At 33.4% G+C, this 27,317-nt stretch overlaps 2 protein-coding genes across 6 annotated transcripts; one reads left to right on the top strand and one right to left on the bottom strand.

Annotated features, from left to right (window-relative positions):
• The first annotated feature begins 548 nt into the window (after window positions 1-548).
• LOC122400150 (tumor necrosis factor receptor superfamily member wengen-like) lies at window positions 549-10,454 on the top strand. Of its 5 annotated transcripts, none has more exons than XM_043401443.1 (6): window positions 549-832; window positions 4,213-4,402; window positions 4,625-5,053; window positions 6,394-6,574; window positions 8,949-9,077; window positions 9,895-10,454. In XM_043401443.1, the coding sequence occupies exons 3-6, from the start codon at window positions 4,628-4,630 to the stop codon at window positions 10,059-10,061; spliced, it is 903 nt and encodes a 300-aa protein (XP_043257378.1). In that variant the 5' UTR covers window positions 549-832; window positions 4,213-4,402; window positions 4,625-4,627; the 3' UTR covers window positions 10,062-10,454. The 5 variants fall into 5 exon arrangements, with proteins under 5 accessions (XP_043257378.1, XP_043257376.1, XP_043257379.1 ...); XM_043401441.1 differs by having other exon boundaries at window positions 4,213-4,406; XM_043401444.1 differs by lacking the exon at window positions 4,213-4,402.
• A 244-nt stretch (window positions 10,455-10,698) lies between these two features.
• On the bottom strand, window positions 10,699-21,074 carry LOC122400082 (gamma-aminobutyric acid receptor subunit beta-like). The gene is made up of 9 exons (XM_043401305.1): window positions 20,609-21,074; window positions 20,307-20,413; window positions 20,060-20,127; window positions 19,789-19,934; window positions 17,180-17,337; window positions 14,242-14,526; window positions 13,864-14,094; window positions 12,547-12,803; window positions 10,699-12,418 (listed from the first exon to the last, which is right to left on the bottom strand). The coding sequence occupies exons 1-9, from the start codon at window positions 20,671-20,673 to the stop codon at window positions 12,266-12,268; spliced, it is 1,470 nt and encodes a 489-aa protein (XP_043257240.1). The 5' UTR covers window positions 20,674-21,074; the 3' UTR covers window positions 10,699-12,265.
• Between the last annotated feature and the right edge of the window lie 6,243 nt (window positions 21,075-27,317).

The raw sequence follows: 27,317 nt of genomic DNA, 5'->3' as shown, positions 1-27,317 counted from the left end.
TGAGTACGCTTCCTACATGGTAAATTTATAGTGCGCCCGCCGCCACTGGTCGCGCTACTTCCTTACGTGCGCGGCTGTTCGCAAATTGCCGTGATTCAGGCAGATCTTTAATTGTTAATAACTTTAAGTCGTAGTCCCTACTGAAATATCGTTATTCTTATATCTTATATTCTTGATTTTCGTCTTATTTTGGTCTATAGAATCACCCCCACAAAGGATGACTAATGGTAGCGGGGAACCCTGAATACAAAGTACATAAGTATTCAAAGTGTCTCATATTTTTGTACAGTACTGCAATTACAATGTTATACGGAAGATACCTGTAATATAAGGTTTATTGTTCGCAGCAGGTAGCGAGATTTAAAGCCATCACTACATTTTTTTGTATTCCACCGCGTGGCTCCCTCTGTCTTCTTTCATTTCCAAGTTTCTTTTCGTATCTCTCTTCCTTATATGCTTCTCTCTTCTTCGCAAACTTCTCTTTTTAAGAGAGGATCGTGGGCGGAAATTAGAATAACCAGTCTAGCCAGTCGTGTTGTGGTCGGCGCACGGTGTACGTCTGTTCCGTCTCGAGTGAAGATTTTTTGAAATACCGCCCTTTCGTTCTTTATATTAATTCGTTCGCCGTAAAGGAAAGTTCCTTGTCTACGACTTTAAAAACACGTTAAACTGTCGAGGCTTCGTTCGATTTAAGTTTCCACGATTTCGTTCGAATGGGAAACTCTACGATTTTTTGCAAGTTTCAGATATTATTGGGTTCCCTTCACGTTAATCGATTTTGGATACATCGATAGAATTGCATCATGATAGGTCTGAATTTATCGAGTGCAGCGTGCGTATATTTATACATACACATATGTTTCCTTTTTTTCATACAAATATACTGTCAGTGTTTTAAAAAATTAATATTTACATTGCCAATTGTGGTGTTTATCTTTAAATAGTGTTTCGTTAGTCTAAAAGTTTTCGCTTTGTGCGTCATTGTTTTTTTTTTTTGTAGACTACACTGTTTGTTGTGTCATTTTATAATTGACTTATCAAAGAGTAGTTAGCTTAAAATGTGAATTTATACTTTTGTGATCGCTAGATAATGGGAAATAAACGAGAATACTGTAGAAATTAATTAAATATGTATTTCGAGTTTGATGATTCGCGGTAAATCATTTTATGACCGAATTGCTATATTAGGAATATTCATTTCCAGGATGACTTTTATTTTTTTCAATAATTAACATGAAGAGACAAAAAATACTGTGCAAAGAAATATGATAGTAAAAAATAATCCGAGGCACGGTTAAAATAAGATCTAAAACGTAACGAAATAGTTTCATTTGACTTTTAAGTATTCGATGACACAGTAAGCGCGTGGAATGTCAATGAAACGTATGAATGGGATAGTATGGGATAGTACTCATGGCTGAATTAATAAATTACAAATTAATAAAGATATTAATAAAACAGTTCTTGTTTCATTTCAAATAGGAAATAAAATTGTTTTAAAAATTGTTGTCTAAATAGTATTTTTATATTATTTATAATACTATTTAATATTATTAAATATAAATAGTATTTTTTATATTTCATAGAATCGCGAGATATAAAATGAAACAATGATCGTATATCTTTTTTATGACATTATTATAATCAATTATTAAGTGTATTAGAAGTATCGATGCCATTTTTTCTAAAAATGTATTGTACATTATTATTCGAACGATGAATGATTCGTAAACAGATATAGTATTATCATAGTAAGAGTATTCGATTTAATTAAAAAAATATTAATGTTGCAAATCTTTCGAAGTAATTCGAATTAATCGATCGCCAAGATTTATAATATGGAAGTCGACTTGTGTTTCAATAATTTAAAACTACTAGCAACGGTGTGCGAGGAGGAAATTTTAATCAGCGCAGATATAGAACGTTATAATGCTTTCTACTTGTACAATACAATTTCTGATTACCAAACATTTTTTTATTTTCTTTTTCTAAACGATCGGTTGTCATTTAGGGGGATATTTTATATTATTTATTCTACCAAAAACCTTTGAAAATATCGATTTTTTGTTACATTTTATGTAACATTATTTAAAATTATTAAATTGTTTGCACATAATTATTTAAAATTTTTAATTTGTTGACAGTGCATATGTTGCTACTGAGAATTGTTTTCGTTAATGCGAGAGCTAATGATTCGATAAAATAAAAATCTCGATTACGAAAAATCATTTTGAAATTGCTACCGAATTGCGGTCAATTGGTTCGCATCGAAACCATTCTAATAGCGCATGCGTACGTACAATCGTAAGGCCTCTTTCAGATGAGAGGGTACGGGTATAGTCCTCTCTTTTTCGCGCTTTGGTTCGGTCATTCGCTTCTACGATGGTGAACAAAATTATAAGACACCCTCAGAATTACTAGGATAAAGACTAAAGTGGATACTCTACAGTAAAACGCGTATTTTAATTTTCTTTTTTATAATTTTTTGGCAACATTTTTAGCGTATCTACCCTTGGCATCGATAATGGTTTGAATTTTTCTGGGCGTACCTTCCACAAGCTGTTTTGCATCGTTCAAGACTAATTTACGAAAGAATGTTTTGTTTTCTGATTTTACGTCCCATCTTTACAATTTATGAAGTATTGCATAATGAAACAGAACTAATACTTATATAGAATAGTCATTCGTATTTATTGACAGTATAGATCCTAAGAAGCACTATGTATCTAAGTGTCTGAATATTGACGTAATATTCACAATTAGACATCGTGTCGTGCAAGATCTATTTTATAAGAATCGTTGTGAATTTAATAAATGAATTTTATATCTTCATTAGCTAGACTCAGCGTTTTAATGTAATATACAGGGTGTTTGGTCACCCCTGGGAAAAATTTTAATGGGAGGTTTCCCTGTATTTCTTATAAATAATATGAATTAAAATAAAAATTATAGTATACAGGGCGTTCGAACACCTCTGGGAAAAATTTTAATGAGAGATTCTAGAGACCATAATAAGACAAAAATAAAAAATACCAATTTGTTGATTGAGGCTTCGTTAAAAAAGTTATTAAAAAATTAAATTAAAAGATTTCAAATCACCGTAGAAAAATTATTTTCGATTGCAGGACTCAATTGCGATCATTTTTGGTCAATAGACATACCCCTGAAACACTACCCACTTTTGAGAAAAAAATTCGGGAAATTTCGCCAATTTCGGCGAAAAAAAAATTTTCAAATCGTTCTAAAAAAATTATTTTCGGTTGCAGGGATCGATTACAATTATTTTTAGTTACTACACATACCTACGAAATCCTACGCATTTTCGAGAAAAAAATTCCTAATCGAAAATGTAATTTATAGTTGTCCGAAAATTTCATGTGAATCTTTAAAACATCATAACTCCTGAACAGATTGGACGATTTTAATGTTTCAAAAGGCAACCAACGCGTATTTTGGTGAAGAATATATGGAAAATCCAAAAATATTCGAAAAATTGTTCCTTATCCCCGTAAAGTGAAGAAAACACCATAAAAATGGTCCCATTTTTAAACAGCTATAACTCCTGCAATAGTGAATATATTTCAATGAAACTTTTTACTGAAGTAGAGCTCATGAGTACCTACAAAAATGTACTAGACAACTTTTTTGTTGGGTGACAAACAAAATGATTAAAAATAAAAAACGAATTTTTAAGAAAAATCGTCAAAGGGTAATTTTTCGACGAGAAAAAAAAAATTTCAAGTCGTTCTGGAAAAATTATTTTCGATTGCGGGAGTCAATTACAATCATTTTTGGTCAATAGACATACCCCCGAAATCTTGCGCATTTTCGAGGAAAAAATTCAGTACGGGCGGCACTTTAAACGTTAATATCTTTTTATAGAAGCCTTCATCAACAAATTCGTATTCTTGATTTTCGTCCTATTTTGGCCTCTAGAATCTCCCATTAGAATTTTTCCCAGGGGTGGCCGAACACCCTGTATGTACCAGGGTATGAATGGTTAGTGTAAAAATAAAATTCATCCGACTCTATGTGACAATAAGGGCGGGAAATAATATCGCCAATATCTATGGGAAACATGAGAGACTTCAGAGAAAAAATTTGATTCGCCTCGTACAGGTCTTAGTTACGTTAAATAAATTTATTTAATTTGTTTAGTAGAATAAGAATTTATTTCTCGGTACGCAACATTATTTTTGGTGTTAAAAATAGAATATTCGAACTTGTTACTTGGTGAAATTAGTGTGGACTAATAGAATTAATAATTCTCTGGCGACGCGAGTGACGATTTTAATTATCGAGCTGGAAAATTGAAAATTCGACGGGAGACTAAGGAATCTATAGTACGTCCAGAAGTAACCGTGGCACGAAATCAAGAAGGACGAACAAAGACAACTGCACTGTGAGTAACGAATTTCAGGTATTCTCTTAACTCAGGAGAACTTTAACGTTTCTACTAATTGAATTTAAGAAGGAAGAAGAATAAAACCAATGGCCGGAATGAACAACATTACTGCCTCGCCTATTTAGATTCGCAAATGAAAAATGAGCGCGAGGCACAGTGTAATCGAATAATTTACATTAGTGTACTTTAAGGCAGTAATGAGTAGAAAATCTTTTCTAGGTGATGCCTCGGAAGCCTAAACCGAGATATTTGTTGGCCGTGCTGTTGTTGTTGGTTGGTCTTCTCGACTCTGGTTACTCGACGTCCGCTCCTCAATATCCGGTTTGCAAACCGGGTTTTGAATTTTGGTCCGTCGAGCGTGCCACCTGCTGGCCTTGCACCAAATGTACTCCTGAATTTACTTTGAGCCCCTGCGCGATTTACAAGGATTCCATTTGCGGACCACTGTCGGCCCTCGAGCTCGATTGGTCTTTCCTTTCAACGAGAAAGCGACCGGAAACGGGTCAAAGGAGCTTGGAAGCCGTTACCTCGAACATGCTATGGAGATTCCCAGATTTAGAGCAACAGCAGGTCAGACATGAGTCGAAGGACTTTGTCGACCGCGTAGAGAATTTCAAGAGGAATATCGAATTACAAACAATGTACCAGGTACAAAAAAGAATTTTTCACTTCTAATGCGTTAGCTGGTTCCACCTTCCTTTAGGGACCAAAAATAACATTTTAAATATTTTGAATATCGGGGAAAATCATTGACGAAAATTTATAATAGTCATTTACATCTAAAACGATAGAAATCGATATTTCTTAAACGATGAATTCCCTTTCTATAATTTCTTATATTTTATGATTGCTATCCTTAACTTCATTATTTAAGTTATAGAATTAATGGTTTAAAAAATATCGACTTTTATCGTTTTTGATATAAATGACTATTATACAGGGTGCGTGGCCACTTCTGGGAGAAATTTGAATGGGAGATTCTGGAGACAAAAATAAGACGAAAATCAAGAATAGCAATTTGTTGATTAAGGCTTCGTTAACAAGTTATTAATGTTTAAAGTTCCGCCTGTAGAATGGCAATCTGCAAACAGTTGCGTGCGCATGATAGTGGTTCTCACTCAGCATAAGAAACTCTACTTATTGACGTATCGACAGTCTTACAGTACCAAGTACAAAAAACAATTTTTCGCTTCTAATGCATTAGTTGGTTGCACCTTTCTTTAGGGATCAAAAATAACGTTCTAAATATTTCGAATATCGGGAAAAAATCATTAATTTGATTGTTATTTAAATTAAGGATAGCAATCCTAAAATATAAGAAATTATAGAAATGGAATTAATGGTTTAAAAAATATCGACTTCTATCGTTTTAGATATAAATGACTATTATATAAGGTGTGCGGCCATCTTTGGGGAAAATTTGAATGGGAAATTCTAGAGGCCAAAATAGCCAAAGTCATTAACGTTTAAAGATTCGCCTGTAGAATAGCAGTCTGCGAACAGTTGCTTGCACATGATAGTGGTTCTCACTCAGTATGAGAAACTCTACTTATTGACGTATCGACAGCTTTACAGTTTTGTGAATGAGAGCCACTATCGTAGCTGCTCGCCGATTGCCGTTCTACAGGTGAAACTTTAAACGTTGATAACTTTTTAACGAAGCCTCAATCAACAAATTGGTATTTTTTATTTTGTCTTATTCTGGTCTCTAGAATCTCTCATTAAAATTTTTCCCAGAGGTGTTCGAACGCCCTGTATACTATAATTTTTATTTTAATTCATATTATTTATAAGAAATACAGAGTGAAATTTTTGTTTCAAGCCAAAGTAAAAAATCAACGATTTTTTAATATTGTTCTTTAATAATTTTTATTACTAAGAACAGTTACCGATTCAAACGACGATACGATATTTTGAAGTATAACAAATGATTGCAATCGATAATTTTTTTTGTGATCCCCTTATATTCAATTTCGTTGAAATTTCAGAGGACAACCGAGCCTCATCCAAGGAAAACGCCTACGTTGGAGGAGAGGATCTTGTGGGATTGGCAAACCGGGGCGCTGATCCTTGCAGTCTGCGCGTGTATTCTGTTCTTTTTGGTCGCAGGATGTTCTGCGTTGATCTACGCAAGGCAGTGGCGCCGAATGAAAAGGAACTTTGATCCAGGTAAGAAATCAGCTTCAAATATTTTGTTCGTGCATCACGAGTTGTTCGAGGCACCACTTTTAAGTTATACCTGTATCAACGAACTTACTCATTTGTAGTAGCTTTCACGTTTGTAACCCGATTTACGAATGATCTACAGGAGTTTTCTTTCAATTGGGACAAGGAGGGACATAAATATTATTTTTGTAGGCGGCGTAGTGGAAAAGATTTTAAAGTTAAATCAATTTCTTTTAATGGATCTGTATATTTTCATTTATGTGAGCATATCATTCTGTGACAAATTCATTGACCTATAACAAGTCTAGTACTCGAGTAAGCACCTTAAGTGTAATAAAATCTACAAAATCTCACAGCCTCGTACCATAATGTTTACTTTTCTAAATATTACTGTACGGCGAGCAAGTCGTCGGTTTAATTTTTCAATTTGTCTTTTCCAGATTCATTCTCTTCCATTCGACCCAAGCCTATTTATTTTATTTTCATCCGAGAAATTCACGTATTTTTTTGGTAAATTTGTTAACTTCAATGTTCTACGTACTTCTTCAATACTAATATTAATATCATCAAATGCTTTCAACTTATGTTTTACCTTTATGATATTATCAACTTTTACTGATCGTATAGAGTGGATTACGTTGTTACGAACGGTGCGCGATTAGGTTTGGACAGGAAAAGTAATGGAGGTCCGGAAATGGAATCGAAATAAAATTAATATATGATAGGAGAATAATAGTAATAGAAGATAAAGGTTCTATTGAACTGTCTCGATACATGATAGTTTGAAACAGTTATTTGTGAAACCTTTTCAATCCCTGGTTAATTGACAGTACCACAATACGGAAGGAGATACGAGGAATAACTGTTATGAAAAATTCAAGGCCACGAACTTTGTTAGATTCAATTCCGAAGGATTAATACATGAACTGTGGAGGGGGATAAGAAGTCGTTTAAAATGCCAGGCAGATTTTCTTCATTAGAGAGCCGCTCACGACCTATGCTCACCTTGGCTCGATCTATCACGCCCGGATATGACGTTCCGGTGCTCGATGTCTCTCTATTTTTTACGAAGCTATGTTCTGCGTTCTCTTTGTAGTTATCTGTCACCATTGTTTTTAACCGTTTTTTTTTTCATTGGAATAAATAATGTGTTTTTGTTTACAAGCTGTCAATCTCATCGTTTTAGACATATGGCTTATCCTAGTTGCGTGGGACACCCTGTATAACACGCCTCCTTCTTCAGCTCCTCGTGTGTAACAATAGTACCGGAGGCACATCAATTATTAAATAAAATTTTCGAAACGAGAGTTATATTAAAAACAGACTACGCTTGCTTCTGAAAGTAAATAAGTAATTTGTACTAAATATATTTTAAAACAATGCGAATGATAAGTATGTATCTTCTGATTCGATCGACAAGCAAACATGTAATAATTTAATGATCAACAATTATTGAATTAATCATGACCTTTGATTACAACCACTTTGATCACATTGCTTGTTCATTGACCAACGATTATTGATTATTTGATAATTGGTAGTCAGGATTAATAGCATGTTTTTATATTCATCATAATCTTCAGTCATCGATGGGATCACGTTTTGCCCAACTCTGACTTTAGACTGGAGCGAAGCTGTCGCTAGATTCATCCCATGAAGCCTTGAGAAAGCAAACCGCATTCCACAGCTGTACAACTCGCATTCCAGGCTCCGTAGACGATATCGTCGTCCTATGATTCTCAGCCAAACTATCGATTAGAAATAAACGACAGACTCGGAATTTTACTCTTCGAAATTCTTAAACTACGAAATTTTTTATATCTCAATTCGATACGATTATGACAAACATTATGTACTCATTTTCGCACGAAAAATTCATTTAAATAATTTTTAATCATTCAGAGATGCATGTTTGACCTACGACCATATCATGATATGGACTGTTTAATTTGTGGTGTAAGTCCGTGTTTAGAAAAAATTGTCAAAACAAAAAATTTATATTTAACTTTATATTTATGGACAATTTGTAATTCAAATTTTTAAATATTTGTTTAGAGCAATTGAAATTTCTAATATAGCTCTTAATTCTATTATTTAACAAATTAAAGATCATCGTGATATTTGCCATCTGAAATTTCTTCCTATTACAAAATATAACAAAAGTGTTCAAGGTGCTCCAGTTATTTCATTAACCCTCTACGTGCCAAATTTGGCGACTTTATGTCTGAACAATGTATAAGTCGTTCAAGTGATTTATCTTACTGTAATCATTTGTATTGCACTGCAATGTTTATTACATGAATTATGTAACTATCAAGTGATATAAATAATTGTTTGAATTGTATAGATTAAAATGAGAATCTTTTGGTACTTGCAGTGGGCTTAGAAGAGATTTCGTCTCGGCTGAATTTAATGGTCAAGGCGGAACTAGCGGAACTGGTTGCGGGCACGTCCATCAATTCAGGTGATCCAGAAAAGAGGTGTCAGTACCTACAAAAACTCTTAGGTAAGAAAATTTAGTGAATTTGAAACGATTTCAGACATTTTCAATTCGATTAAAAAGTAAGAAAGTAAAGAGATATTAATTATAGATATCGCGTAAGCGTTATTCGAGAAAAATTCATATGATAAAGTCCTTGATCATTATATCTAATAATGGACTTAAGAAACTAAAAATTTAGGTATTTAAATTCGTTAGGGGCACTTTTTTTACAAGCTAAATGTGTTTCTATAATCTTTTATCCGGACTACACTGATGTAGTTGATTTTTTGCCTAAACGTCACTAAACTCGATCTAGACCACTGTGCAGTGTGACAAGCCAGTTGAAACTAAGCGAGATGAAATACTTCATTGAGAGCAGATTACAGGATGGTAACCTGTATAGAACAACCCATGTAAATCAATTTCTTTGATGGTGTCGTAATAGTAAAGAAGCCAGCGAATGATAATCTCTGCTATGAACTCACCCAAACACGGTATCTTCAATTGTAAACAAAATATAGATTGGCCAGAGCACGAAAGACAGAGAGAATGAGCTGTGTGCAAAAATATGAAGAATTGCACTTAATAAAAGTAGTTAGAAAATTACAATCACACAAGATAATTCGCTGCAGATAAGTACAGTGATTCCAAAAAAGTTATGGCGCAACAACCAATTTTCATTTTTCTAAAGATGCGGCCGTTTTCTCTGTAGCGCGACACGCAGTCGCTTCAGCATTTCCAAATAATATTCTTTATTTATTGTGCGATCTTGTGGGATGTGTTCGTGGTGGACAACACCTTTGCCATCAAAGATCAAAATGTTTTTGTTATTTTTGTACAGATCGAAAGGGAGAACCTCCTGTAATGATCAGTTGGCCGGATGTCAGTGGAAACCTTTATATAGAGGAGGGTCGGACTACAAAAGGAAAGAAGCTACAAATTCCTAGAATTCATCGAAACATTGATACGATTTTAAATAAAAAAAAAAATCCAACGTTTGATAAATAAAAATTGAAATAGTATTAATAACTTTTTAAAATATTTGATTAAAAATTACCTTGATGGTACATATTTTGTATTTATATTTGCATTTACGACTCGTTCGACAAGGATTGCAGATAGAGAAACACTGAAATAATGAAAGTAACAAATATCGCCAATTATACACAAGATATTTTGTATTATTATTAAAAATGTAATAACTGCCAAGCACTTATAATCAATTTTTGTTATTTAAGCAAGTGCATAAAGTCTTCGTTCGAAGTTCCGAAATTCGATTAAAATCGAGCGACGATCGACTTAGCCTATCGATTATTTATTTCTTTTTATTAGTATTAGAAACTGCCATTTTTAAACGATAACTTTACAATGTACATACCGAAATATCGAATAAAATTATATACACGGTGAAAGTAAATTTTCTTTATTCGTTTTCGTGAGGGTTTCGATATTGAAAATGAAATAGAGAAGTCCAAGAATTGTTTAAATCGCTAAATTTAATTGCCTTAAAATTACAATTACAATTTATATTAAAATAATTAACGTTACGACACGCAATCTGTATGGATAGCATTTGAATTTGTCAGAAAAATATTCCCTAGAAAAAGACAATTTTTTCCTTTCTCATTCAGGCGTCCTCGCTCTCTTAACATTCCTTTCTCTTGGATTTCCGTTAATTCTAATATTCGAACCATCTGTTAAGTTTGGTCTAACGATACCGAAAATACAGTTTTATTTTATTTCCTTTCGTTTTTATTACTACGATATATGTTTCGTTCTATGATCGAGAATATCACTGCATTGTACAAGACGTATGGAAACTAATCAAGACAATGGTTTTGTAATTAACGTTGAAAAAAACATAATGTGACGCTCTAACATTCGTAGAATTCTTTACAATAAATTAAGTAACCAAGTCAAAGTATTTTCGCATAATAAACGAACACTTGGCGATTATTTGGCTGTATTATACATATATGTATGTACATTTAACAATTTACCGTTTCGATTGGGGCGCAAGATAATATAAAATATTTAAATTTAAACAAAATTGATTCATTCCGTGAACTTTATCTACAACTAGTGATGGGATTTGGAACGCTTCGTTTCTATAAAATGGCGGAAAAATCTTGGGTCTTAAAAAGCTTGATCATCTTGAAAGTTTTACAATTTATAAGAATTTCGATAATCGGTAATTCCCCATCCCTGACATATGTACTCAAGATGTTAAACGTTCTTTAACTCAACGCTCGAAACTGACACTTATCGATATTCTCAAGACTTTCAGAAGGACCAAGAATTTCACTATTTTCCGAATTTACAAGACTTCCAAATCAATCAAAACTTCCAACATCTTTAACATTAAGTCTTATTCGAATAGCTTTGAATCTGTGTCGCAATACACAATAAGATTCGAAACAATACGAACCGCTTCGAAATCCCATCACTATCTACAGCTAATCGTTCGCAAAGTTCAAGGTATCAATGAAAGACAAATTCGTGACGCAGTTTGCAGAATAATCCATATCGAAATGTTACAGTAATCCTATTTATTACCTACGGTAACGATAATTAGAATTTTTAATCGAAAACTACTCTAGCTGTGATATATGTCTCTAAATTTTGGATGCTCTCTTCGAATGTTTTCTCCTTTTTTAATAGCTTTCGTCGTTTATACTTGTAAATACTATCAAATATCGACAATAATAATTGGCACAAAAAGAATAGTAATTTCAAAATAATCGCTAATTTCGGTTTGTTAATTGTAAAAGAATATTTTGTTTTGTATTCGTTCGAACAGCAACAACTGGTTAAATAGTTTTGTTTCTTACGGTCGATTTAATCATTTTCAAAGAATTTGCGGCAGATTATTCATTCGAATTGACGAGCTATCAATTAGGAACGTATTTTCTAAAATATCGTTATACTTCAAGATTAAATCGTCACTATCTTCGAAAATATCTCCTCGTCGATAAATATTGGCAGCTTTCAATTCAATACTTTCGATACCTGCTCCCTTCGGTCGAGAATGAAGATTTCGATTTCAATTCCAGCGCAAGACCCAAACGGAACTCGAATTTGACCGCGAAACTCCGTCCAAATTCGTAATCGAACCGATTCTCTATTTATATCCATGCAAATTCTTGATTATCAATTGGTCCATTTTGTCTTTTGTCTCTCGACAAATAGCGAGAGAGTAGCGATGGTTTGATTCAGAGAAAGTAGAATACCCAATAAATGGCATTGAATAGCATAAAACTAACTGGAAATATGATTCTTGAATATTTATCGATAATATTCACATCCTTGATCTTCGGCATCGACACTCGCAGTACGGATGCTCCTCTTCGTATCGCATGTAAAACCTGTAACCATAATTTTATTATTTAAGACTATTTAAGAATTTTATAAACAGCTAGTTTACAATTAGCTTTAACGTTGGTCATTTATCATCTTTGAAACTTAAAATATAGCAAAGTCTGGAATTGTTTACCTTGGGTTTGTGCTGCTTGGGTCCTCTGTATCTGAGACCAATGTTTCTTCCATGTGTATTATAAGCCGCGACTCTGGAAATGCGAAAACTAGGGGGAAACTTGGCAGGATCGTGTTCTCTTATGGTTGCAGGTGTTGAACTACCGCTGATTAGGCCCGATCTATTTCTTATACTTGGCAGAGGTGACATTCGGAGGTCTTGCAGTTCTATTATATCCGCTTCCGTTGAACCAGGAAATGGGGAACTCGTTTTGATTCCTGCAAAAATTATTTTCTGTTTTCCATCTTTCTTTAAACCTTTTAAATTTATGCGTTCAAGGGACTATTGCTGTCGAGGCTGTCATTTTTTCTGCCTCTTATGTGAATTTTTTTTAATAATAGGTAGGCTGTTTTGTACTGAGATTTTGCAGGTAGATTTATTCCTCTTATAAGAATGTACAGTATTTTTTTCATAAAAAAATATTAGAAATTGTGGGAGTTATAATTTCTTGTTTAAATGCGTTTTTTTAAACTGGCTTCCATGATATTTCAAGATTTAACAGACCGATTTACTTCAAATTTGAAGAGAATATTCAGCAGACACGCCTTTATCGCTGGAACTAGAGATTTTTAAAAATGTTGACTTTTACTATTTTTTTTTTTTAATGTGCTAAAGACAAAAGAAAGGTTATAAAATAGAAATTTGAAACTTGAAACGCCGTCATTCCTTTATACATTATAGTTCTTGCTATAACTACACCCTTCCCAATGAAGATACTTTAGCCCCCTCTGTTTCAGATTAGTGGATTGGCTGGAATTGTGGAAGCCAGTGGAGCAACTTTTTCAGACAAGCCATTAAACAAGAAGTTATAACTCCCACAATTTTTAATACTTCTTGATGAATAAAATATTGTATATGCTTATAAGATGAATAAATATATCTGCAAAATCTCAGTACAAAATAGCTTACCTACCATTAACAAAAAAATCACAAAAAAGGCCGAAAAAATGACAATCTAGACAGCAATACCCCCTTAACTTCCAAACATACAAAAATATACTTGTGCGCTGGTAACATATCAAAACGATCGATCAAAATCAGTAATATTTTAGAAAATAGAATTATAATAATTTTTTAACTTTTAAACACTTAGTTTAGTTAATTAAAACATCAATTTAATTTACACAATACACATGATTTTTGCATAATAAACGGGGAATTAAATAATACCGGAATTTGAACTCAACAAAATATTAGTTATGAGCCTTTTCATTTAATTTGATGTTATTAGTGTGTGTACATAATGTCTAACGTACATTCGAAACTCATTATGGCTACCTGACTTGGAAGAAATGACTTTCTTGTCATCGATTTCCTTCTTTTTTGTCTTTTTCTTGGCTCTGGCGCCCCAATAAGTGTAGTTAACCGCTGCATACTCCAATAAAGCCGCAAATACGAAAACGAAACACATTACTAAATAAATGTCAATTGCTTTCACGTAGCTAATACGTGGCAGTGAGCTACGTACACCTGTCGATATCGTAGTCATTGTGAGAACTGTCGTTATACCTACAAAATAAACAAAGTTCACAAATTAATACTATCTTATGTAAGTACAAGTTGAATATTTGAAATAGACAAAGAATCGATCGAGTATTTTTTGCTGAAGGAATTCCTGAACTTAATAGTAAAAGTAGTAAAGTAATTTTTATTTACCGAGAGCAACTCTGGCACTGGTTGCTTCATGATTGATCCAGAAACTGACCCAGCTCAACATCACGATGAGGATACTAGGCAGATACGTTTGAAAAACGAAGTATCCGATGTTCCTTTGAAGCTTGAAGCTCAACGAAAGTCTCTGATATATGCCGGTAGCCAGCCTCTCTTTCCGGTCGTTTGTTTCGTATCCAATTATCGTAAATTGTGGCAGTTCCGCTTCTTCGACACCACGAACTGGAGTTTCTTTCCAATACATCACCACGTCCAGCACCGTGTATCCGTCTGAGAGAATAAACAACTCCTTTCAAGTTTGCTATCTCGATGACATTTTATCGAATTATTCTGGTATCCGTCTTTAAAATACCTTAAAGATACTTAAACAATCACAATTTCGTTTGTTCACAGTGTGTTGTAACGAGAAGGTACATATGTCGTAGAATTTGGAATATTTTACCACGATAAAGAAGTTCCCGAATTTCTAGAACGTAGACTTCTTCCGAGCAGCTAGATACATCAATAATTTAGTATTTAAGTATTTTATATTTATTATTTGAAATCTTAAAACAGGAACTTGATGATAACAATGGACGCAAGAAAATAGAATAGATTTGCTCAACGTTTATTTGATATACAGTTGCGGATAAAATTAAGTGGACAGGTCAAGGAAATAGGTATAAATTAAATTTAACCAAAGTAGTGTAACTATTATGCACTTAAGTTTTATACAGGGTGTTCGGCCACCCTTGGGAAAAATTTTAATCGGAGATTCTAGAGGCCAAAATAAGACGAAAATCAAGAATAGCAATTTGTTGATGGAATCTTCGTTAAGAAGTTATTAACGTTTAAAGTTCCGCTGGTATTGAATTTTTTTCTTAAAAATGCGCAGGATTTCGGGGCTAAGTCTGATCACCAAAAATGATTGTAATTGACCCCCGCAACCGAAAATAATTTTTCCAGAACGATTTGAAATTTTTTTTTCGCCGAAAAGTTTAGGCACCTACCCTCTGTCGATTTTACTTAAAAATTCGTTTTTCATTTTTAATAATTTTGTTCGACGCTCTACAGAAAAGTTTTTACTATTGTAGAAGTTACGGACGTTTGAAGATTGGGCCATTTTTATGAGGTTTTTCTCATTTCACAGTGTTAAGGAACAACTTTTCGGATATTTTTGGAATTTCTACATATTCTTCATTAAAATACGCGTTGTTTGCCTTTTGAAACATTAAAATCGTCCAATTCGTTCAGGAGTTATGATGTTTCAAAGATTCACATGAAACTTCGGGGAACTATTTCAGGCCTCAAATTATACATATGTATATTCGGTAAGGAATTTTTTTCTCGAAAGTAGGTAGGATTTCGGTGGTATGTCTATTGATAAAAAATGATTATAATTGACCCCTGCAATCAAAAATAATTTGTTTAGAACGATTTGAAATTTTTTAATTTTATCGAAAAATTTGACACCTTCTCGAATTTTGTTCTCGAAAGTGGGTAGGATTTCAAGGGTATATGTATTCACAAAAAATGATTATAATTGAGCCCCGCAACCAAAAATAATTTTTTCAGAATGATTTCAAATTTTTTAATAACTTTTTAATGAAGCCTCAGTCAAGAAATTAATATTCTTGATTTTCGTCTTATTTTGACCTCTAGAATCTCCCATTAAAATTTTTCCCAGGGGTGGCCGAACACCCACTATATTATATACCTTTATGGTACATTTAATTTAATATAAGTTTATGGAATATTTAACGTATAATTGAAATTAATATTTAATTAATACATATTTAACAAAAATGTTGGTTAATTGCCGAGGGACAAAAATAAGTGGACAGGTAATAAAATATATAAAAATATAAAATCAATATGTAGTATGACCACCCTTTACTACATTAATTGCTTTAAAAGCGAAAATTTCAATGTAATATTTATCAATATTTTCAAATGCCAATCGTAAATATGTATTTAAAGCAATTGTTCTTGTACTGCCGTTTTTCTAATCATACGTTTGGATTCAGTATGCTCTATTAGTTTTCGATTAGATTCAAATCCGGACCTTGTGCTTGTTCCTATTACAAAATAAATTCTTCTTCGAGTCCCATTTTCGCAACTGCCTCTTTTAAATTGTCGTTTATTATTTAAATATACCTGTTTGCATTCGTTATTCCGTCAGTCTGTACCAAATTGCCAACTCCATTCCACGAAAAACACAAAATTATTGACCCTTCACAAAATTTAACAGTTGCCGTAACAATACAAAACAGCTTTTTGTATGCTTCATTTCTTTTTCTCCATACATGACGCTTCTTTTTTCTATTGCTGCAGTTTAAATTTGTTTTCGTCGCTCCATATTATTTTTTTCTAGAGTGATACTGATATATGTATATATTTTTTTGCAAAAGCTATACGTTTCCTCGTGTTGATGTTGATAATATACAGCTTAGCAAATTACAAATTTGATATGAAAATTCTTTTTTTACTGACATTCTGCTGTTTCTTTAGAAATAATCTGTTCTATGCAAAGCTTACGCATCAACCAAATGGTTCATTTGAGACTACTGCGTGTCCACTTATTTTTGTCCCTCGACAATCAACCAACCTTTTCCGTTAAGTATATTTTATTTCAACACAAATGTAAACATTAATTTCAATTATTCGCTAAATAATTTATGTACCATAAAGACAAATAATATATAAAACTTAAGTGCATAATAGTTATAGTGCTTTGATTAAACTTAATTCATACCTATTTTCCCTACCTGGCCACATAATTTTGTCCGTAACTGTAATTTATTTAAATCAAATCGAAAGAGTTCCTGAAATTTGATCTCTTACTTTGTTAGAGATTTTAGATGAGATACTCTGAGAAAGAAGGAAGTAAAATGGGTCAAAGTGGGAAACGGAAGGATCCTACGAAAGGTAATATCGATCGTACAGCTTTCAATCTCTACGGTGCAGTTCTGCGAATCGAGCGGATAGTAGTGCAGATCCATCATGCAGGCCAGGGTCGTCGTAAATCTCATGCCATAAGTGACAGATCCGTCTCCGGACAACCGGACGAGTTTATTACGCTCGGTCACGTCGTGCAAGAAACTGCGAACAAACCGAAAACCAACATTTTCTTTCTCAAAAACATCCTACCGTCTACGTGTACACCTTTCCCAGTTAGTAGAAATTTCGGAAATATACAACGGTCAATAGAAAGGACCCCGCACGGATCTTATGGAAAATGGCCCCCGGTTAAATTAGCTGAATTTTTGATATGATGTAGTTTATTATGTCTTGTATACAGGGGATTAAAAGTCAATAATAGTGCGCCTTATTCTAGATTACCACGTTTGAGTATATTTGAGTGTAAAAAGCACTGTTGTACACTGTCCATTTATTTGACCCCTTAAAACTCAATAGCAGTACTGTGGGCTCTTAAATATTATCCCTTGACCCCCTAACCCTCTGACTCCCCTTCAGGAATCAAAATAAAAAAACGCCAAAAAGGTAAAAAATGATTCTCTTTTTCAATGTACAAACATGAAGCACCGTCGATATTAATATTACTCAGTATACACCACGAAGAGATTGCTCGATTGGATTCTGCACACCATGCGGCCCTGAAAAGGGCCATTTTTATAGTTCTCTCTATTCGGCCATAAGAATTTCAACATTCATATTGTCTTGATGCCCTCTATTAGCGGCATCTCTGGTCCTACAATTGAGAAGATTGCCATCCGAATATTTGGCATGGCTTTGATGACGAGCAAATCCTAAAAACCTTACAACACTTGCAATATGTGCGCATGTACCCAATGTTTTGGCACCAGATTGACAGGTGCAGTAGTAACCATTTATTACTTCCTCTTCTAGTTCCAGTTCATTTACGGGAATGTGAGAAATAACAACTTAATGTTTGGTACTGTTATCTAGCAACGTAGTGTCAATCTGCAATTCATCGTCATCATCTTTTTGCAACAGAGGGTCAGGGGAGTCAAGGAGTAATATTTAAGGAACCACAGTACTACTATTGAGTTTTAAAGGGCCAAATAAATGGACAGTGTACAACAGTACTTCTTACACTCAAATATACTCAAACGTGGTAGTCTAAAATAAGGCACACTATTATTGGCTTTTGATCCCCCGTACTTCGGAAACTTCAATTTACGAGCTTGGGCACATTGGAACTTTTCATCAAGACATAATGAACTACATTATATCAAAAGTTCAGCTAATTTAACCGGGGGCCATTTTCCATAATTTCTGTGTGGGGTCCTTTCCGACATTGAAATAACTTTGGACCCATCATTTTATAATTATTTAATATCTGTACTTGTAGAAATCATTTGATTCTGTTTAATTAATTTCTAAACATTAGAGAATAGAATGTCTCAAATATCTGTATCTTGATTTGTTTATAGTTCTATCTTACAATTGTAATTTCACAGTTATACAGTGTGTTTGGCCACCGCTCGGAAAAATTGTAATGGGAGATCCTAGAGGCCAAAATATGACAAACATCATGAATACTAATTTGTTGATGGAGGCTTCGTTAAGAAGTTATTAACGTTTAAAGTTTCGTCCGTACTGAATTTTTTTCTAGAAAGTGGGTAGGATTTCGGGGATATGTATATTCACCAAAAGTGCTTGTAATTGACCCCTGTAACTAAATATAATAATTTTAGTATGATTTGAAATTTTTTAATTGCATTTAAAAATTTCAGTACCTACTTGAATTTTTTCTAGAAAGTGGGTAGGATTTCAGGAGTATTGTATTCACCAAAAATGATTGTAATTGAGCCCCGCAACAAAAAATAATTTTTTCAGAATGGTGTGAAATTTTTTAATAACTTTTTAATGAAGCTTCAGTCAAGAAATTGCTATTCTTGATTTTCGTCTTATTGTGACCTCTAGAATTTTCCATTCAAATTTTTCTCAGGTGTGACCGAACACCCTGAATAAAAAAAATGTTTAATTTGAAAAATGTACTATTATAAATATTTTATATTAAACTTTTCTGATATGTATGCTAAAGGTAACGTAAATACCAAAAAAGAAATGTAGATCATCATTCTCAAGGCACTCATTTATATTTGTGATAAAAAATGCTTCAAAACAAAGAACAGTAACTAAAAATTAATATTTCGTATGAAATGGATCGGTAAAGAACAGTGAAATTTTCAATCAACACTGTCGTACGGATAATTTGTTAGTTATATCATATTTAAAAATTTCTGTTTTCACCTAAAACTGCCATTTACCTAAAATCCTTATTGTATTAACAATACATGAATCACTAATCCGTATACTTTGAGAAATAACGCTTGAACTCTCTAGATTTGGTAGATTACTATTATGTTATTTTTTAATCTATTAATTGTGTAATAGTTAGTATATTGCATGGTACAACATTAAAAGATGCTGGAATTTCTGGAAATTTTTAAACTTTAATAATTTGTCAATATCAACAACTTTTAGAAAGATTCAACTGTCTATTTTCAAACTCTTTTGATAGAGTTTATACAATACAGATTTCTAGACATTTGTCGTGCTCACCTGTTTTTGTCGTTGGCGAAAAATGTATCTGGAACCCAAATTTTTTCCGCAAAATCCCCACTAAGAGTAAGAACCTCCTCATCCTGGGAAAATGCTAGTCTTTCGTCCGTCCAATACTGATTTAAGTACATCGTTATCGTATAATCCTATTATAAAAAAGACAATGTTACTTCTTAAACAGAATCACAACAGATTTAGATTATTTAGATTACGGTAAAAATTCATTTTTAACCATTATCTATTACGTGATAAATAATACAAATGTATTTACCATATTCACTTCAGAGATTGCATCGAAACTTGCAATCGTAAGATCCATACCAACCAACAGAGGTTCTCCTGAAAAAGTAATTACAAAAATGTAAACAGAAAACATGAATAATTTTATTTCCAAACATCGAAAATACCGATAATCCGATGATTAATGCATTTTATTCCAGCTACTATACAAATATTTCCAATTTTAGATGAATCTGGTGAATTAAAATAATCGATTTCGATCGTTTTTCAATACTTACCGCCAAAATTTGGTCTCAATCGAATATCGTATCCATCGAGAATTCGAGATATAGTTTGTGTCACATTTTCCAATCTATCGGACAGACCTGTATTTTCAAAACTGGCCCTGAAATTTTACCAAATATGACAAAACAGTTGACATATAGTACAACAAAGTCTCTATAAAAAAAAATTATGGTGAAAATTTGGTGGTCTGCACATAGAATATAGTAGAGATATTAAGTTATAGATCCATTTAATATTAAATGCCTACTACATATGTAACTTGCTTTTGAATCTGATAAAATTAATTAATTATTACCAGGCTACTAGGTAGATCATCTGCAACAGAAGGGAAATCTGCTGCAGCCTCATTCTGCGAAGCATCCCCAACAATTACATCAGCAAATAAAAGAAGACGTCATCTTGTTAGGTTCTTGTACCTCAACATCAGGCTGTCAGAAACTGTAAGTAAAATCGATCTGAGTGTTTAAAATATTTGTTTGTTATTTGGGAATAAAATTTGCCCAGCTCTGTTTTAGTTTTCAATAATTTAGAAGATGACTAATTTAAATACATGTAGTCGTATTATAAATCAATAAATATTGAAGAAACTAATTTCATTTAATAGCCGAACAGAAGTGTTAATGAAGACATTTGTTTAAAATGATTTTTGTCCGGCATGCTATTGTCTGTGCAACCAAATTAGTGTAAAAATCATAGAATTTTCGATAGAAACGAGATAAAGAGATAATTTTTTGTTTGAATTATAACTAAGAGCATTTATATTCTAGAACGATAGAAGAGCGATAACAAGCACGTTTTGAAATAAAATTTCCACAATATTTATGAAATACCAATTCTGTATTCAGATCTGTACTGACCATATAGCTGACTAAAATTACAATAAAAAGAAACATACTCTTACTGACGTACCTACGCGTACAAAACATCGCATACTTCGATCTTATTTTCATATTTCAGTATTTTCTTTTGTCCATTATGAAAACGAAGAAAAACCATTGATAAAAGATAAAAGAAAATCGAAGAACATTCTTCGATGTAAAGGGTTGCTTTAAAGGTGGATGTACTCGATGCGTTCAGCGATTGGAGCGATGTCGACGGAAAGGCCGTCGACAGGATCTGCGGACATCGTCAAGGATAATGTCACCGGGTGTTAATGCACTCCCTTTCTGACACGGCAGTCTAATATCTCTTGACTGTATTCTCAACAATATAATTCTCTAACAATATTGGGTAGAGATCGAAATATGTGTCACATGATAATGATGTTGCAAAGTCACTTTTGCGCAAAGCAGTAGTGTGCGTTCTAACTTCTGGGACCGAGTCAGTATTAAAGTAAATGTACCTATTACTGCAGAATACTACAAAATATATGTAGCGAAGGGAAAAGAACAATCTTAAAAAATGGATGCATTAAAAAATAGAAAAGAAGAACGTCCGAAGAAGGAAAGGAAAATTCTACAAATAAACAATTCATTGATGGAGTTTAAAACTAAGGAAGCCAAACCACAGACAATGCGAAAGCAATGTGAAAATAAAAATTTCTAAGACTTCAAAAACAAAAGAGGAAAATTTAATTTCTGCTATTGTTTCATAGTTATAGATCCAACCGTTCGAATATTGTTTTCTGTCGATATTTCATCGGTTTTGTTTCGTCTGGTGTGTTGGAAGCGTGATATCATTAATTTGGTTACTAATGCCGCGTGAAAGTTATTTAAGTCGGCAGGAAAAGGACAAAATTTTAGCTTTTGATAAAAATAATGTGAAAATAGGGCGCAGTTTTTCACCACTGAACGGACAGGTTGATTCGCGAGCACTATCCCACATTGACGCCGTTGTCGAGGATATTTTCTGATGCTTTGGATGCTGCGCGGTACTCACCCTCTCTACTCACCCCTTTTCCCCTTTCTATACACCATCCGTGGCTGCCATTCTCTACTAACCTCCTTTTAACTCTTAGGTTACGTTTTATCCTTCCTCCTGGAAACTATTATCTTTCCTCGTCTCTCACTGTTCCTCGCGAACAACTTTTCTATTCGCCTTTTATCTTCCCCTTTTTATGCTCTACTCTCCTACCTTTTTCCCTTCTGTTTCACTCTAACCCTTGGATTCGTTCTATCGTTCTTGCACTTCCTTCCTTCGGTACTCATTCCTCGCCACTTAGTCACTTAATGTTTCTTCTTTATTTGCCCGTGTCATGCCCTCCTTTTCACTTATTTTTCATCCCTTACCCTTTCACATTCGCACTCTTAACTCTCCCTCTTTTTCATTGTCTATCTAACCCCTCACCTGCTTATCTTTACCTTCTGTTTGGACACTGATAACACTAGCCTGCATCTCTCTGCACTTGCCATTCCTTGGCTTCCGAGACGGACCGAAGGTTAGCGCAAAATGAACCACACATGCGCAACCCTGCTTTTCGACGACCTAGTGACACAGAGTTGACTACCCCGTCTCTCGATTTCGATGTCGAAATCGAACTAGAGCCACCCTTTGTATGTTGCTGCAAAATACACACCGGTATCGAGAGTCGTTAACCTTACAAACTTCCTACCCCCATCGATTCTACCCTCGGAATAAATTCTTTTATTTTCAGGAACATCGAAGGAAGTGGTCTCGTGAAAATACAGTGATTAATGAAAGTATTTTTTGTTTATTTAATACTTTTTAAATCTAATGTTTTATAAATATTCAAATATTAGCTGTACATAGTTTCATCATTATTTCATAGCCATTCATTTGAGGGGATTCTACAAACCAAAATAAGAAATTTGCGAACAACTGCGCGTGTAAAGCAGGTCTTTCTGTGGCGCATCCAAAGACGGCGGATACACGATAAATTTACCATGTAGAGAACGTACTTATCGACGTGCTCAATAGCAGTGCGTTTTTGCCTCAATTTATGGAAATGCAAACACATTGCATTGAATGACATTTAATCTGTCTTGTGAAAATCCAGAAGTGATATTTTCAAACAGAGAGGGTGAGTGCCACTTCCAATAGGCAATTTTATCCTCAAAAATCACCCACACACGAGCATACACGCACTGCGTTTGTCTCGTTCGGGGTGTGTAAAAAAAAAATTAAACTAAACTAATACTAAATTAAAATTGACAAAGAATATCACGCCAATTATAATCTGTATATTCATTAACGATAGCTACCAAATTGAGGAGACGAAAACTATTACAAAATTAGATCGAACAAGAACAAACAACGAACTAACGACAATCGTTGACTACAGGGATACAAAAGATGCAGCTACTGACCGAATGAACTCTAATTTTACTTCGATAAACGATTGAATTTAAAACCTGAATTTCTTAGAAGAAAAATAATATAATTAAATTTTATTTGATTATTTAACTCATTTATTTATTTGAAAATAGCAAATTAATAGTATTTTGTGTAGATTGTAAATAAATAAATCATAGAATAAAGTATTAATCGTATTGTTGAATTTAATATGAAAAGTAAGGAAAGAGAAACGAATAAACGATGCGAAAATTTCGTGAACGTTGTAGAATGTAGGATTATTGGAGTTTGCGCAATAAAAAGATTAGCTCCCAGGTGGGAGATTCACGAGGATCTGTAACAAGAATCGCGTGTAGATCTTCCTCGCAAGTGCCGGTACTCGGTCGAAGCTTATTCAATTTTTCGATATAAGTTATTAGTGTGTCGACAAGAAGTATCTTTCAAAAAAATTGAACGCAATGCTTACGTAAGTAAATTTTTTGTTTTGATACGAATTTATACATACTTTTAAATACGCGTGAATAATAATGAAATTTCTAGCAAAGTATGTACTTCGAGTTCAGAATTAATCAGTGTTGACGGAAAATTGATGGATAATTTTTTCAAAATTAGTGGAAAATTCAATAACTTTGATTCAGTTTTTACGATTTAAGAATATTTTTCTTTTTCAATTAAAATTAATTGTATATTTCAATATATTGTTGACACGTTAAATAAATAGGAAAGTTAGTAAGAAAAGCGGCTTGAAAATTTATGAACGTCGTACAAGATTCAAGGTTTTAATTATTAAGGCTGTGTACTATTTTTTATTATTAATTATTTGTTTCGTTTTAATATTGGAAAACAAATATAATCGCCGTGTAATTCACATTTTGTTACGATTACAGTTCTTCTGTAAAAAACATTTTTGGCAAGTGAAGCCGAATCGAAGAATATATGTATTGTGAAAGCTCTGCCAGTGACCGGGATTCTGTGTCGATTATTTAGCCAGCTTTACAAATATGGGCAGTATTTAAACAGGTCGTTAATGAAAAGCTGAAATTAAAGAGCTATGAGTTTCCATTAAACGTATACACGTAATAGCAGCGAAAAAAGCAATCGTTACTTTTTTTTCGTCGCTTTGACTCGCCTTGTTGATTAAAGTTCTATTTTAACAAATATTTAGTAGTATCGAAGCATAAACTTTTCAATCTTTCGCATCACAGAAATTGGTCTTGATTTATATACAGGGTGGACCACCTAACTTGGCCAACTCAATTATTTTTGTAACTAATGGACGAATCAAAACTTTGTTTATTATTAAAATAATTAAAGTTGGGTGATTCACTTTATATTTATATGAATTGCAATTTTTAAGAAACAATTTATGGAAATGTCTCAAAAACAAGTTCAAAAAAGTGAAACAATTTTTTTAAACGTTGATTTAGATATTGTTACTCGAAGAAATATGAGAATACAACAAATTTCAAAACTATTAATTTCTATAGTCATTTTGTAAAATGGACACCGGAAGAACTTAAAGAGCGATTCTGACGTAACGAGGGAGAACGTTCACTCGAAAGATCGAGAGAAACCCTCGTCGGAAGTTGCTGAATCCGCGACTAAGAAGAGCACTTTTGTACTCACATCCCTTCTTCTTTTTCCCCTTTCCTACAACCACCTACATATTTAACCCTGCTCTGTCCGATATCTGTAGTTTCTTTTCTTCAACTGATCGTGGTCTTTACCTATATTGTTTTTTTTAGTTCTGTCGACCCTCAGTGTTTGACTTTTTTGACAGAAAATTTTATTCGCGAATAATGAATACAGATTAATTCATAAACTAACTTCTATGTACACTTCGTCCATAAATTTATTTATAAATTAGGATCCATTAACGAACTTTTTCAAATCAATATTCAAACAAGCAAAGACGTGAGCAAAATCTAGTTTACAAGTGAGTCTAATTCTCATTTCTATTCATTATTTGAGAAAAGAATTTGCCCAACTCTTATAGCTGATGAAAAATGAATTCAACGACTTACAATACAATGATCTCTAGACAACCTTGTACTTAAAAATCTATAACAAATTATTAAGTAAACGAGTTTCTTTCGTAACACATTATCAATGATTTTCTACAATTGAATGTAAATATGTAAACACACTTATCCTTCAATCTTTTGTTCACGTTATAATTACGATTACAAATATGTCTTAAACGCATTACATAGTACTACTAGCTTTTGCCCGCGGCTTTTCTCGCACAGGAAACCGTTTAGTTCCCTCGAAAATGGATATTGTTTCTCCATAAAACCTTTTAAGCCCCCATTCACCTCTATAGAGTTTTAATTTTATGTCATATCGCCATCTTACATTTCAAAATTGATACCATTTTCATAATTAACGTCCCAAAAAAACCTTCATAACGACACCCATACCGATATTTAGGCGTATTTACACCATTGCAACGGTTTAGTGATAAGATAATAATTACGTACTTACATGTTAAATTTGAAGTTTCTAGATCCATTTACGGAAATAAGGCAACTTTAATGCGAAATAAGTGTATCAATGAGCATTCAGACCAAGTATCAGGTAAATCCGACCACGAACAAAATATGTCCCATACAAACGTTGCAGCCCCTTTTCACCCCTTCAGAGGTTAAATTTTTTTAAAATGTCGAAATAGGTGTTTGATTAATTATATCAAAGAGTATTAAGACCAAGTATGAAGCAAATCCGACAACAACAAAAATATGTCCCATACAATCGTTGCAACCCCCTTTCACCCCTCCAGGGGTAGAATTTTTTATAATGCCGAAACAGGTGTTTGTTTAATTATGCCAAAGAACATTAAGACCAAGTTTCAAGCAAATCCAACCACAAATAAAGTATTCCTCATACAAACGTTACAACCCCTTTTCACCCCTTCAGAGGTTGAATTTCTTAAAAAAACCGGAATAAGTGTTTGATTAATTATATCAAAGAGTATTAAGACCAAGTATGAAGCAAATCCGACAACAAAAAAAATATGTCCCATACAATCGTTGCAACCCCCTTTCACCCCTCCAGGGGTAGAATTTTTTATAATGCCGAAACAGGTGTTTGTTTAATTATGCCAAAGAACATTAAGACCAAGTTTCAAGCAAATCCAACCACAAATAAAGTATTCCTCATACAAACGTTACAACCCCTTTTCACCCCTTCAGAGGTTGAATTTCTTAAAAAAACCGGAATAAGTGTTTGATTAATTATATCAAAGAATATTAAGACCAAGTATGAAGCAAATCCGACAACGAACAAAATATGTCCCATACAAACATTACAACCCCCTTTCACCCCTCTAGGGGTAGAATTTTTTAAAATGCCGAAACAGGTGTTTGATTAATTATGTCAAAGAGCATTAAGACCAAGTTTTAAGTAAATTCAATCAGAAATAAAATATTCCTCATACAAACGTTGCAACCCCTTTTCACCCCCTTAGGGGTTGAATTTCGGAATATCCTTTCTTATTCTTTGTATACATCATAAAGGAAACCTCTATGCAAAACTTGAGCTTTTTATGTCCAAGGGCTTACCCTGGGTGTTGATGAGTCAGTGAGTCAGGCCTTCCATTTTATTGTATAGATAGATGGATAGAAGAAGAAGATTACATCAATTGGCGTAAATAAATTGAAATTTTTTTTTCAGATTCATACTACTTGTACTACTAACAACACGAAAGGATCAGAATTTCGCTCTTGATGTTTCCATACCATTATCGAGGACTT

Source organism: Colletes gigas, unplaced genomic scaffold (genome assembly GCF_013123115.1).
Source record: "Colletes gigas isolate AHSC1104 unplaced genomic scaffold, ASM1312311v1 Colletes_gigas_Sc00016, whole genome shotgun sequence".
Lineage (NCBI taxonomy): Eukaryota > Metazoa > Arthropoda > Insecta > Hymenoptera > Colletidae > Colletes > Colletes gigas.
Note: the sequence above shows the minus strand (reverse complement) of the source record. Positions and strands in the feature narration are given on the sequence as shown.

What these genes read in the sequence shown, in the direction of transcription:
- LOC122400150 (XM_043401444.1), top strand. Translation starts at nt 4,628, where the DNA reads ATGCCTCGGAAGCCTAAACCGAGATATTTGTTGGCCGTGCTGTTGTTG. An exon ending in AATTACAAACAATGTACCAG is followed by an intron (nt 5,054 to 6,393) that starts GTACAAAAAAGA and finishes TTGAAATTTCAG; the next exon opens with AGGACAACCGAGCCTCATCC. An exon ending in GAAAAGGAACTTTGATCCAG is followed by an intron (nt 6,575 to 8,948) that starts GTAAGAAATCAG and finishes TGGTACTTGCAG; the next exon opens with TGGGCTTAGAAGAGATTTCG.
- LOC122400082 (XM_043401305.1), bottom strand. Translation starts at nt 20,673, where the DNA reads ATGCTTCGCAGAATGAGGCTGCAGCAGATTTCCCTTCTGTTGCAGATG. An exon ending in CAGTGCCAGAGTTGCTCTCG is followed by an intron (nt 14,095 to 14,241) that starts GTAAATAAAAAT and finishes TTTATTTTGTAG; the next exon opens with GTATAACGACAGTTCTCACA. An exon ending in CCAAGCAGCACAAACCCAAG is followed by an intron (nt 12,419 to 12,546) that starts GTAAACAATTCC and finishes TTATGGTTACAG; the next exon opens with GTTTTACATGCGATACGAAG.